A 13,346-nucleotide genomic window follows, 5' to 3' on the forward strand; every position below is an offset into this window, starting at 1 on the left:
TTCTCTGCCCACTCAACCCAGAGATGGTGACTCCAGCCCCAGAGGGGACCCCTCTGCTACCCTCATCAGCTGGCTTCCGTGCCAAGCACTCCTCTTTCCCCTGGTCTCCATTTGTCCCTTTTCTGTACTCAGACATCACCTCTTCTGTGACCCTTTCCAAATCCCCAGCCATGGGTGTCCATATGTGCCCCCTTTTGCCTTGGGAGCACTTCAGGGGCTGATCTATCAGGCCCCAGACCCCCTGACTTTGTAATTAGCAGGGAATGTGGTTGAATTCACACAGGGAGGGGCACTAATAAATGGTGGGTGAGAGGGGACACCTGGGAGGCTAGGTCGGTTAGGCGTCTGGCTTTGGCTCTGGTCATGATCCCAGGGTCCTGGGATGGAGCCCCAATCTGCTTCTGGCTCCCTGCTCAGCGGGGAGCCTGCTTCTCTCTCTGCCTCTGCCCCCAACTCCCTTGCTCTCTCTTTCATTCTCTATCTCAAATAAATAAATAAAATCTTTCAAAAAATGAAGGGAGAGGGAGTGGGATGTACACCCAAGGATGCATGATGGTGCCCTAACTCTGGGGACACTGAGCAGGATGTAAAAATGGGGGACCATTGAAGGACATGTCATGTGTGAACTGGGGACCCTGGAGGGTGCACACTCTGGGGGTGTATATGAGAGGGCAGCTGTCTGTGGATATAGAATATGGTAGACCCTGGACTCCCAGACTATGACCCTTCCTCAACCCTCACCCTCAATCCTTGCTCTGGGAGGCGGGGCAAGGGCAGTAGTGTCTGAGCTAGGGCTGAGGTGTCTGGCAGGTGCTAGGGATGCTGATTCCACTGGGGAGGTGACACACACCCAGCTGCCACCCCACCTCCCCCGCCCTGGGGCAGGAATGAGGGGCAGCTGCCACGTTATCAGGGACACATTTCCTGGGAGCCCAAGGCCTGACTCACAGAGGCCCAGAAGGGATGGGCCCTATTCTTGGGCTTCCCCCAGCCCCTCGGCCTGCCCCTAGCCATGCCACAAGGCCATGTGTCTGTGTTTACACCTTTATTGTCCGCTTCCCGCTGCCCCCCAAGGATTCCCATGCCCGAAATAGCCGGGCACTGGGACCCAATTATCCAAAGCCGCTGCAGCCCAGGTGGGTGGGGCGCTCTGGAGGTTCCGGCGAGGGAACAAAGCCGGTTGGGCCACATTCCAGCCCTACTGGGCGGGAAGTGGAAGGCAGGAGGGAGTGGGGGGGAGGGGAAGGTTGAGCGGCCAGAGACCCCGGCTCCTTCAGCCGTGGATCAGGGGGGTTAGTAGCAGCAGGAATAGAGCAGCCTGAGGGGAGCCTGAGGCCCCGGCCATGTCGGGGGGACAGAGATTGCTGCCTTCTGGGGGCCAGTAGGGGTAGCCACTGGGAGGCAGAAAATGGGCCTCCTCCACTGTCTGGGAGATCCAGGCCTCTTCAGGGGCAATGGCAGCAAACAGCTCCCAGCTCCCTCGAACAGCCATGCCCATGAGGACCCAGGAGCCCTCCTCGGTCTGGCACAGGAGTGGAGGTGCTGAGGTCACCTGCGGTATCAGAGTCAAATCCCAAAGGGTCTCTTACTCTTTCTTCCTCCTGATTCCCTGCCCCTTCTTAGAGTCCAGCTACAAAGCACTGCTTGTCCCCATCCTTAGGCTTCCTGGCCCCAGTCTCTCTCTGAAGTCCGGCAAGGAAGCACTGCTTCTTCCCACTTGGGGCCCAGCACTCAAGAATTCCAACCCCGGGACGCCTGGGTGGCTCAGTTGGTTGGACGACTGCCTTCGGCTCAGGTCATGATCCCGGAGTCCCGGGATCGAGTCCCGCATCGGGCTCCCAGCTCCATGGGGAGTCTGCTTCTCCCTCTGACCTTCTCCTTGCTCATGCTCTCTCTCACTGTCTCTCTCTCAAATAAATAAATAAAATCTTTAAAAAAAAAAAAAAAAAAGAATTCCAGCCCCGTTCTCTCTCTAGGACCTGGTTGCCCAGCACCACCTCTCCCCTCCCTTTACCTCACATCTGTCCTCCTGACCTTCTGAATACAGAACACAGAGAGTCCCAGAGGGCAGAACGCCCTGATAGAGACAGTGACAGAGTCGAGGCATCAAGATGGAGACAGCTGCAGCCACAGGGACTAGAGAGGAGAGAGAGTTGTCACAGGATTTCTGGCCTTCAGTCACTTCTCACCCCCAGGACCCTGGGCTCTCACCTCGGTCCCGGGAGTTCTTCCAGCCCAGGACCCAACAGCTGGCCCCCAGGGGGACACCCCCTGGGTGAAGGCAGATGGGCAAGGCTGATGGGGAGGGCTCCACCTGGGAGCTCAGCTCCAGGAGGGCAAAGGGGGGCCGAAGTCCCAGGTGCCGGGGCAGGCGGATGCTGATGACCAACCGGGATACCTGGTGGCCCTGTGGGAGGGGGATGGCCCCTGCCCGGCCCAGGTATACTTCAATATAAGGGACGGTTGTAGAGCCTGGCCTGTTGGAAAAAAAAGCCCAACGTCACCTCCTCCCCCAGTCCTATAGTGTAGGGGACAGGGCAGAATGAACTCCAAGGTCACTCCATTCATGATTCCTCCTTCCAAATCTCTCTTCAATCTCAAAACACTTGTTGCAATTCCCTGTACTGTCAGAACCTTAAAAAGAAAATATCCCACTATTTTAAGATTCCTTTTGCCCATCTCAATTTTCCCCTCTTGTCCAAGAGATGGGTGAGACCCACCTGAGGACACAGTGAGTGGCTGCCAGGACCCAGCCTGGGGCCACGAGGATCCCAGTGCAGACTCGATCTCCAGCTACGTGCACCTCTGCCAGCCAGGGCCACAGGACCCCCATCACAGCGGGCTCTGGTCTCAGGCCACAGGCTAGGGAAAGGAGATGTCCACTTAAGTGGGGGCTCCACAGCTGAACCCTGAAGACACTCTCATGGATCTCAGCCCATGTAGGAGCCTCTAAGTCCCAAAGCCCTAAGGAGACTTTGAGCCCTCACCACCATGTTCTGTGGTGGGGGGACAAGTCTGTGTCTCAGTCTCCTCCCCCTCAGGACCCCAGTCCCAGGTCAGCTGGTCTTCGAGGTAGGCTCCCCGAGTCACATGGCTGATCCATGGGCCATGGGTCTGCAGCGGGTAGAAGACTCTGGGACGTAGGCAGCCACTGGAGAGATCGCTGATTCCGGCCAGGAACCAGGTCCCCTCCTCCTGACACAGAAGGCTCCAGTGAGAGTAGTTCTGCAGCAACAGTGTGTGAGCGGTGGTAAGCAAGCGGTTCTCAAAGGTCCTGGGGCTTTTCTGTACTCCACTATCTCTCCCCGTACTCAGGCATAACAAGTCCCCCTTCCTCCCAGCCAGGCTCCAGTACTAATCTGTCTAAGTCAGCCTTCACTTTAGGATCCTCTTTAAACTAGGGGTAGCAAGAAGGCCAGACATCCCCCAGGGCCCATCCCAGGGCCCTTCCAAGAGTCCTCAAGGGCCAGACTCCACCTCCAGAACCTTCAGGACCCGGCTTAATCTCCGCCCCGGCCCCGGAGCTCTCGGCCTCCTTCCCAGGCCCCTCAGCCCCTGCCCCGCCAGCCCCGCCCCCGTCACTCACCCAGCAGCGGCCCGCCTCCTCCTCCTCCTGGTAGGCGGGGCACAGCGCGTGCGGCGGGTCTCCCGGCGGCGGCACTGACGCCCCCTGGCGGCCGTACAGGCAGTGACACCACCAGCCGCTCAACAGCTCCGCCTCAAGCTGTGCGTTGGGGCCGGCCGGGAGTTCTGGAAGGGCGGAGAAAGGGAGCCCGCGGTGCGGAGGAGTCCCACCCGACTCCGTCCCGCCGCGCGCGGGCCCCCTGCTCACCCCCGCGACCCCAGAGAGCCAGGCGGCAGCGGCTCCTGGGCAGGAAATAGTGTTCTGGTTGAGGTAGGCACACTGGCCGCGGGGCGGTGCTGAGGTTCACGGGCGCTCGCAGCTGCAGCAGCGCCAGGTCCGAGGCGTTGTCCCACGAGGCATTCTCGTGCGGCACGAGGCGCGCCACCAGCTCTGCGCGCGGACGCGAGGGCAGCAGCACGCGCCAGCTGTCCAGGTCGCCGGGCGAGCTGTCTGGGTTGATGGGGCTGCGGGATGGGGGAAACTGGGGACGTGGGCTGGATCCTGCACACTCAGCTCAAAAGCCACGCACGTCTGGCTTGGACTTTGGACTTCCAGAGAACTGTGTACTGAGAACCCAGCGTCCTGGATCGAACCTATACTACCTCCTACTTGTCCCCAGTAGACCTGGACCCTGCTTTGCAAGCTGGTCCTACACCTGCCAGTGAGACCCCTCGCTCCAGACCATTGCGCCCCTCCACCTCTACTCCCACCCCACACAAGGGAAGGGCCAGGGTCAGGGAGATAATGTCTCAGGCCGGGGGGGGGGGGGGGCGTCGGGCAAGAGTATGTCTGGGACTGGGTTTTCACTCACTCCAGAAAGCAGCTGGCAGGTGCCAAGACCCAGCTTTCAGACACCAGCGCCCCACGGCAGGGTCTGGATCCTGGCACCATCACCTGGGCCTCCCAGGGCCAGGCCCCTGGCCTTGGGGCCTTCCCACACTCTGAGGGGTGAGAGGCCTGAGTCAGGGGGCCTCCCAGACCCCCAGCAGTTTCCACCCCAACTCAAATCTCTCATGTCCAGCCACCATCTAGTGGTCCTGCTCCCTCACCTGGCAGGGCAATGGTGCAGTTCTCTTCCCTGGGCTCGGGTGGACCTGACTGGGGCTCCCAGGAATGGGTGGGAAAGGCAGGCCCAGGCTCTGAGCCCATCACCCGTTCCCGTATCCATGCCTCGTAGGGAGCCACAGCCGTGAAGACTCCAGGACGGTTCCTTCGTCCACAGCCAAAGCCAAAGCTGGTGATTCCCGCCTGGAACCATCGGCCACCTTCCTCACAGACCAGGGGACCCCCAGAGTCTCCCTGGTGATAGATAATCCAGTGTTACAGGATCAACGCAAGGACCCACCAGTTTATACTGGGTCACCTCACGAAGGTTCTGCACCTCTTCTTCTTGCCCAATACAGAGCCACATTCTAGAAATCTGTCCTCTCTGAGCCTTGTCCTCTGCATTCCCTACAACTTTAAACAGAAGAAAGCCTTGTAAGGCAGAAAGGCTGATGAGCAGCCAAAGCCACGGGCACAAAGCTAATGCACCAAAGGCCACTCTACAGAGATCTGCAGGTCTTGTTCAGAGCCAAATGATTCTTGTTCAATAAATGGCTCAAATAAACAATGTTTTGGGTTTCTAAGTGCACCCAATTGTTAAAGTAAATCAGAGATGCCAACTTCAGGAAGAAGAGGCTTCTAGAAATAAGCCATTTGAAAAACAGCAAGGGGGCGCCTGGGTGGCTCAGTTGGTTGAGCGCCCAACTCTTGTTTTTGGCTCAGGTCATGATCTTGGTGTCATGAGATCTGGCTCGTGCTCAGTGGGGAGTCTGCTTGTCCCTCTCCCTCTTCTCCTCACTCTGCTTGCACACTCACTCTCTCTTTGTCACTATCCATCTCAAAAATAAATAAATAAAAATTTTTAAAAAAGCAGCAAGAAGGGATAGTTTGAAAGCAAGTAAGCAGGGATAACTACAATGAACAAACACTAAAGCAGCATTGTTCCTAAGGCATCTTCTGTAGTCTGGGTCAGGCATCTCTGTGACCTGAGGAGGTCCCAGAGAAGGCTTGGAATCATTGAGAACTGTGCTGTGCAGTGTGGTAGATGCCACCCACATGTGGCTATCTGAATTTAAATTTAAGCTAAAAATTTAAAATTCAATTTTTCAGTCACACCGAAAATGTTTCAAAGATTCACTAGCTACTGTGGCTGGTGATTGGCATACTGGATAGTGCATGGTTTAGAGCAATCTGAATTGTTTGCAATCCTGTTCAAGAAGGCAGGGGATTACGTCCATAGGTTCTGGAACCTCATAATTGGGAGGGATCCTGAAGACTATGTAGCTCAAATTCCCATCACCACCATGCATGCTTGAGCATCCTCAAAAATGTGTGCCATTGGGGCGCCTGGGTGGCTCAGTGGGTTAAGCCTCTGCCTTCGGCCCAGGTCATTATCTCAGGGTCCTGGGATCAAGCCCCACTTCGGGCTCTCTGCTCAGCGGGGAGTCTCCTTCCCCCCTCCCTTCTGCCTGCCTCTCTGCCTACTTGTGATCTCTCTCTCTGTCAAATAAATAAATAAAATTAAAAAAAAATGTGTGCCATTGGGGGCGCCTGGGTGGCTCAGTCAGTTAAACATCTGACTCTTTCTTATTTTAGAGAATAAAAAAAAAACTTATTTATTTAAAGATTCTATTTGTTTATTTGAGAGAGAGAAAGAGAGAGAGAGCATGAGTGGGGTGGGGGGAGGAGCAGAGGGAGAGGGAGAAGCAGACCCCCCACTGAGCAGGGAGCCCAATGCAGGACTCCATCCCAGGACCTGGATATCATGACCTGAGCCCAAGGCAGATGTTTATCTAACTAAGCCACGCAGGTGCCCCTATTTACTTATTTGAGAGAGAGAAACACTCTCAGGGGGGAGCAGGGAGAGGGAAAGAGGAAGCAGACTCCCGGCTGAGTAGGGAGCCCAGATTCGGGGTGATCTCCCAAGCAGGAGATCATGAACTGAGCCCAAACCAAGAGTAGGACGCTCAACTTACTGAGCTGTCCAGACACTCCAAAGCATCTGACTCTTGATTTTGGCTCAGGTCACGATCTCAAGATGGTGGGATCGAGTATGGAGTCTGCTTCTCCCTCTCCCTCCCCCTGCTCGTACTCTCTCAAATAAATAGATAAATCTTAAAAAGAAATATGTGCCATTGGAGGAAAGTTTCTGGTTAAAGATGCAAGATGGTTAAAATATACTGTGTGCTGGCTTTCAGCAAGATAACTGGGAACTTCTATAAAGGATTAATCCTTCTTCTACTTTTTACAATTTTATTTTTAAGTAATCTATACACCTTACATGGGGCTTGAATTCACAACCCTGAGATCAAGAGTCCCCCGCTCTATGGACTGAGCCAGCCAGGGACTCCAGATTAATTCATTTTTGAAAAAAATAACTATTTGCTGAATATCTACTAAGTAACAGGTGCTGTGCTGTGGCCTGGAATGTGGGATGATAATAACAATAGCTAATACTTATTGTAGCTCTTATTAAAGACCAAGGCACTGTCGTAAGTATTACATATTCCTGCTATCGTCGTAACCACCCTATGAGGTAAGTAGTGCTATCTCCTACGTCTTCCAGATGAGAAAGTCTGGACATATGGAGGTTAAATAATTTGGCCACGGTCACACAGCTAATAAACGGTGGCGCTGGACTTGTCAGCAGGCTGACTCCCTCTGCAGTCGCGCATGTAACCTCTGCACCACCGTAAGGAACAACGGCCTCTTGTTGAGCTCCGAGTTCTTTTAATCTCATCCATCCCATCCACTGGCAATCTTGCCCTCTTTTTGTAGATATGAGAGAGATGAGATTGCTCTATTCTCTTGTTTCCTAATGGTCAGGGCTCTGCCTGGCCCTGCGGGGCAGATGCGGCGGCCTCCCCTCACCTGGCAGGTGTCCCTGCGGCCCTCTGGGTAGCCAGCACACAGCATCCCTGGCAAGAGCTGGAAAGTGAGGTTGAAGGGGCCGGGCCGGCTGTAGAGACACTGACAGGCGGCCTCTCCCAGCAGCCTCAGCTCCACTTCCTGTAGCACCCATGGGAGAGGCAGGCGGTCTGCAGGCAGAACCAGAGAGCAAATGCTGTGAGGCAGATATGAAGTCCCCTGATCCCCAGCTCAGCGTTGTGCCCTTGAGGCGCCTCCTGGACATCTCTGTCTAGATGCCCCGTGGCACCCGAGCCAGCTATGTTCAAAACCAGTCATTGTCACCTCCCGCTCCTCTCTGTTCTTTCCACATCCTCATCTTGGGAATTGCCTCACCCAGAACCCAGTGAGAGCTTCCACGGATGGTTGTGCAGTGGAGAAAGTTATCTAGACGACACAAGATGCATGTGGGGGCTAAAATCACTAAGCTCTGAGCCCCAGTGTAGGTTGTATAGTCTTGAGAGGGTAACCTTTTCAACAAAGACGCCATTTAGCCTAGCGTGGTCCCACACTAAGTTGACAAGTTGGCAAGCATGGAGTCTGTGCATCATCCTTGACCCCGTCTCAGCTTCCCTTCCCCAATCAGTTCCCAAGTCCTGAAAACCTCTCATTTATGACTTCTTGGAATTTTCACTACAACTGCCCTAGTTCAGGAGGCACAACTTTGGGCCTGGATGATTGGCCTAGGCTTCTACTGGTCCATTCCCCAACCCACCCTTCACTTTTTGCTGACAGAGAAATGTTCTTTTTTTTTTAATTTTTAAATTTTTAAAAAATTTAAATAAGTTCCACGCCCAACGTGGAGCCCAACTTGGAGCTTAAACCCATGACCCTGAGATCAGGACCTGAGCGGAGATCAAGAGTTGGATGCTTAATTGACTGAGCCAGCCAGGCACCCCCTGACAGAGGAATGTTTTTAAAACTCAGCTCTGATCTTACCAAAAACAATCAATGGACCCCACTGTTTATATCTGAGGCCTCGGCCCTTTCCCGAGGTGAACCTACCTTTGATGGAAACAAAGTCTCAGATTCCAGGAATGGGTGGGGGGAGAGTTGTGGACAGGGCTCCTTCCCTCCCCACCCGGCATCCTGCGAGGTCACGTGATGGTGAAGCTGTACCTGAGGGTCAACCAGGGAGGTTTGGGGATTGTCCTAGGGATCCTGGAGCTGGTGGGGGTACTCTGGCCCTCGGTTTGACCTTAAGGCTTTCATGGTCCAGCCCTAGCAGCTTTTGTGGCCTCTGTTGCCTCTTCTCCTTCCACTCCAGCCTCACAACCTGGCCCTTCTCCAATTAATATGTCTCATGTGGGTTCCCAGAGTGGCCTCCATCTCCCCCTACTTTCCTGTAATGCTAACTTATGTCCTCTTTACAAAGCCTCCCCAGAAATCCCCTGTTCTGGGGACGCCTGGGTGGCTCAGATGGTTAAGCATCTGCCTTTGGCTCAGATTGTGATCCCAGGGTCCTGGGATTGAGCCCCACATCAGGCTCCCTGCTGAGCAGGGAGTCTGCTTCTCCCTCTCCTTCTCTGCCTGCTGCTCCCCCTGCTTGTACTCTCTTTCTCTGTCAAATTAATAAAATCTAAAAAAAAAAAAAAAAAAAAAAGAAAGAAAGAAAGAAAAAAGAAAAATCTCCTGTTCTGGGTGCCCTTTGTCAGGATGGTCTGGGGTCATCACCAGACTTCCCAGGTGCTGAGAATGACTCTTTCTTGTCATCTCTCCCCTTGATGGGGGCCCCTCCAAGTACAAGCTGTGGCATCTTCCTCTTCCTTGCCAAAGCCCTGGGCACTACACAGGTCTGATCACGGCACATGCAGAATAATTGTGGGGGCCCTGCTAACATGGAAAGGTAGCACTGGATTATAGGGATGATGAGGAATGGGAAAGTGGTTTATTTCCCCCCACACCTTCCAACATAGTGTTTATCTACTGAGTTTCTAGCTTGTCTGCCTACTAGAACTTAAGCTCTGAGAAGGCAGGGAGTTTTGCTTATGTTCGCTGATATATCTCTAATGCCTGTCAGTGCCTGGCCCAAGAAGGCGCTCAAGAAGTAACCTGTTGAATGAATGAAAGATGAACTGAATGGAGGAGAGTGACTTGGGAGAAGACAGGAGGTGGGCAAGTAGAAAAGGAGTGAGGGGAGGGGAGGATGGGAGGAAGAGGAACAGGGGAAAAGAGGGCAGAAGCTGCCGTCTGCTGAATGAGCTTACAATATTCCAGACGCTATGCTCTAGTGCACGATTGCCTAGGGCAAAAATATCTAACGTGCATGAGTTACTGCTATGTTAGGCAGCGTGCTATAAACCTGACATGGATTTTCTCATTTAATCCACCCAACAACCCCATGGACTGGGCACTATTTTCCTCAATTTTCAGAGGAGGGAATGGATTGGGTGAAGTGCTTTGTCTTAAGTAGCAGAGCTAGGGTGGGAACCCTAGTCAGATCCTAAATCAAGGAAAGAAGAATCTGGAAGGAAAGGTGAGGAGGGAATAGGGGTGGATGAGTCCGGAGTCTTAGTTTGCAAGCCTTGGGGGAGGAGGATTGATGGGGATGGGCAGGGGACTTGGCAGCCGCTAGGCAGAAATCTGCCCTCCAGGCCCCCGCCCAGGGCCCCGCCCCGTGGGTTCCATCTCCTGAGCTCCAGCCCCAAGGACCCACTCACCGCGGCCGCGGCTTTTCCAACTCGCCCCGACGTCCCGCCCCGGGGACCGCTCCGGAGGCTCCACCTCTCCGGTTACCCACCTCCCCGGTCCCCTTCCACCCCACCTCACTTACCCTCTTCCTGAATGTCCCCCCAGCCCGTGGCCCAGCAGGCCGCGCTGTGAGCGAAGCGGTGCGAGGCGCGCGGCAGGCAGACCGGCCGTATGGCGGGGCCCAGCTGGGCGGGCGAGGCCAGGCGCAGCAGGGCCAGGTCTGCGCCCAGTTCCACACGGGTGTAGTTGTCCGGCACGAGGATGGCGGCCACCGCGCGGATGTGCGCGCCGTCCAGGGGCCCGTCCTGGGAGTGCACGCCCAGCAGTACGGACCACTCGGTCGCAGGCTCCAAGGTCCCGTTCCTGCGCCGAGGCCCAGGCAGGAGGGGATTAAGTTGACCCTAAGATGGGGGCCGACTGTCGTGGGGGGTGGGGGCTCGGAGGCCAGGGAGAAGGTGGGATTAGTGGGAACCCAGGAGGGGCGGAGTCGGATCTAGATTTGGGGCTGGGGCGATCCAGGTTGAGATAGGTTCCCCGAAGGGGGAGGAGTGGATCCGATTTTGAGGCGGTGGATAGAGGACACTGGGCAGACGGAATTCAGATTCGGATATTTGGTGGAGTGGTGGGGCGAGTCTCCCGGCGGCGGTGTCACTCACATTCAGAACCAAGATACCCCCGCAGAGGGGCGGGGCGGGGGGGAGGTTCCAAGTTAGCGGTTGAATACACTGGGTCAAGCTGCGGGGCAGGCTTGGCTTTTGGAGAGGGTTCGGACATGGGCGAGTACTCACGTCACGAAACAGTGAGCAGCCGAGAGCACCCAGGAGGGGGCGATGAGGGAGCCCCCACAGATGTGGCCCCCACTCTGTTGCAGGCTCACCTGCCACGGCCAGCTGCCTGGCTGCGCGTCTGAGCCCCCCACGATTCGGGCAGAGGGCTCAGGGCGACCGCAGTCTGTGATGGAGTACCATGGAGGTCATAGCCTGCCGGGTCCCTGACACCAGAGGCCCAAGCAACTCAAGACAAAGCCTGTCTCCCACCCGACTTTAATTTGCCCCTTGGAACAAAGAATCAAGAGAATGTAGGCACTGCTAATTTTCCGGACACTTCCACCTCCCTCCTCACCTAACCAGACTTATCTTTTTTTTTTTAAGATCTGAGGAACCCCCATTCTTCCTTACCTAGATCATCGGGTTCTTCCTGGGTGGGACTGAGAGCTGGGGGTTGGAGGGTAAAGAGGGGAAGGTACTGTGACTTCCAGCCCCTGACACTGCCAGCCTCCATCTTCCTGTTCTCCATCCCTTACCCCTACCTGTCCCTTCCCCAGTTCCCTTTTTCAGCGTCCTCCCTGTCAACACCATGCTACTCCTCCTCCTATCTTTAATTCCTCCCACGTGATTTCCCCCAGTCTGACTGCCTTACCTGAGTCCTGGAAAGCTCCTGGGATGCGGCTGAAGGCTGGAAAGAGGGAAGCAGGAAGAGGCTGGAGACCTACACTTTGAGATGCCCTCCGTGACTCCCCTCCCCCACAAGCTTTACAGCTACTCCATCTCCCCAGGACACTCGGGCCCCTATTCCCCTCTCATACACTATTCCTCTCCCTTCTGACGCCTTACTCCCTCCTTTTTCTGACGTCCTCCTTCCCTTACTCTGACACCCCCACTACCCACACAGAACCCAGAAGTCCTGCTTTCTGACTCCCCAGATACTAGGACCCAGGCCCATTAAAGCCATCTCCTGTCCCCTGAAGTTACCAAGGATCACAAGTGGAAGGAGCAGGTGCTGGGACATGGCACATTTGAGTCAGCTGGAGGCACGGAGATGGGTGAAGGTCTGCTCCCAGCCACAGCTCTGTAACTGCCTAGGCAGCCTGTGACACCCAATGGTCCCAGGACCAGCCCCACCCTCCCTGGCTGGAGCCCATCTCTGGCAATCTGAGAGGATCTGGGGCTGGAAGGGGGAAGTAGGGAGCCTAAGGCCCCACCCAGAGCGCTGTGAGCATCTCACATCTCTGGAGGCCCAAGGTGGGGGTGGGAGGCAGATGTCCTAGCTCCAGGACACTGTTGGGTGGGGGATGGAGGAATGGAGAACCCTGTGGGCAAAGGTGGAAGGAGAGGACAGCCAGGTGCTGGGAGGCTGATGTACTGGGTCCTTGGTGAGGCATGGCTGTAGGTGAGCCCAGGCCCTTGGGACAGAGGAGGTGGCCCCTCAGTGGCGTGACTCACCTGAGACCTCACCTCTGTTCAGGGTGTGGCTTACCCCAGTGGCCTGGCCTTTTCTTCTCACACAGCTCTGGTTACTGGAGTTGCTGGCCAGGTCTGGGAAGGGAGCTCTAGGGAATTCAATCCCATCCCAACAAAGGGATCACAGATTCCGTCTGGTTGGGTAGGGCCGAGGATTCTGGGGTGGGGATGGGGGCTGAGCAGCCTGGCAAAACCAAGAAGGACACCACCCTTTTTTGTGTTAGAGTAGTCTCCATTGTGTTGTCAGTCTTTGTGTGACCCTGGAAAGTCACTCAACCCTTCAGTGTATATCAATAGGAGGCCACTAAGAAACATGTGGTGCCTCAAAGAGGAATTATGGGGAGTTTAGTGAAGGAACTATTTACAGAGGTACAGGCAAGGTTAAGGGAAACCAACAAGGGCTGATGAAGCAACCCTGGGGCTAGCAATAATGGAGAGCTCTGCCCTGCCCTGCTGGGAGGAAGCTGGGGAGTAAGTCTCCATCTCAAGGTCCTCCTACCCTCTGATCACCTGCTAGCTCCTCCAAGCTCTGAAACTTCCCGGAACTGGAGTGATCTGGAGCCCATGATGTGGCCATAAAGATCGCTCTGGGGAAACAGATCAGGATGGAGAAGGGGTGGAGGAGAATGGAAATGGAGAGTCACAGTATAGCCACACACAGGTTTCCCCTGCCACGCATGAGAAGAGCATTTCTTCCTTTCTTTTTTAAAAGATTTTATTTATTTATCTGACACAGAGAGAGAGATCACAAATAGGCAGAGAGGCAGGCAGAGAGAGAGTGGGAATCAGGCTCCCTACTGAGCAGAGAGCCTGATATGGGGCTCGATCTCAGGACCCTG

General features: G+C 55.1%; 1 protein-coding gene across 3 annotated transcripts; it reads right to left on the minus strand.

Annotated features, from left to right (window-relative positions):
* Positions 1–1,194: 1,194 nt before the first annotated feature.
* LOC111162275 (protease, serine 36) lies at positions 1,195–12,055 on the minus strand. Of its 3 annotated transcripts, none has more exons than XM_022526570.1 (15): positions 12,019–12,055; positions 11,687–11,722; positions 11,446–11,481; positions 11,056–11,218; positions 10,350–10,630; positions 7,541–7,707; positions 4,675–4,924; positions 4,437–4,566; positions 3,833–4,089; positions 3,602–3,750; positions 2,988–3,225; positions 2,721–2,862; positions 2,212–2,477; positions 2,015–2,136; positions 1,195–1,552 (listed from the first exon to the last, which is right to left on the minus strand). In XM_022526570.1, the coding sequence occupies exons 1-15, from the start codon at positions 12,053–12,055 to the stop codon at positions 1,274–1,276; spliced, it is 2,553 nt and encodes an 850-aa protein (XP_022382278.1). In that variant the 3' UTR covers positions 1,195–1,273. The 3 variants fall into 3 exon arrangements, with proteins under 3 accessions (XP_022382278.1, XP_022382276.1, XP_022382279.1); XM_022526568.1 differs by having other exon boundaries at positions 3,587–3,750; XM_022526571.1 differs by lacking the exon at positions 2,015–2,136 and having other exon boundaries at positions 2,399–2,477; positions 3,587–3,750.
* Between the last annotated feature and the right edge of the window lie 1,291 nt (positions 12,056–13,346).

Source organism: Enhydra lutris, unplaced genomic scaffold (assembly GCF_002288905.1).
Source record: "Enhydra lutris kenyoni isolate GAN:26980312 unplaced genomic scaffold, ASM228890v2 scaffoldscaffold90, whole genome shotgun sequence".
Taxonomy (NCBI): domain Eukaryota; kingdom Metazoa; phylum Chordata; class Mammalia; order Carnivora; family Mustelidae; genus Enhydra; species Enhydra lutris.

Excerpts from the sequence above, each read along its gene's own strand:
- LOC111162275 (XM_022526568.1), bottom strand. The coding sequence starts at position 12,055 with ATGTCCCAGCACCTGCTCCTTCCACTTGTGATCCTTG. Across the intron at positions 4,567-4,674 it reads CTGCACCATTGCCCTGCCAG|AGTGTGGGAAGGCCCCAAGG; the intron begins GTGAGGGAGCAG and ends CTCACCCCTCAG. Across the intron at positions 3,226-3,586 it reads AGGAGGCGGGCCGCTGCTGG|AACTACTCTCACTGGAGCCT; the intron begins GTGAGTGACGGG and ends CTGTTGCTGCAG.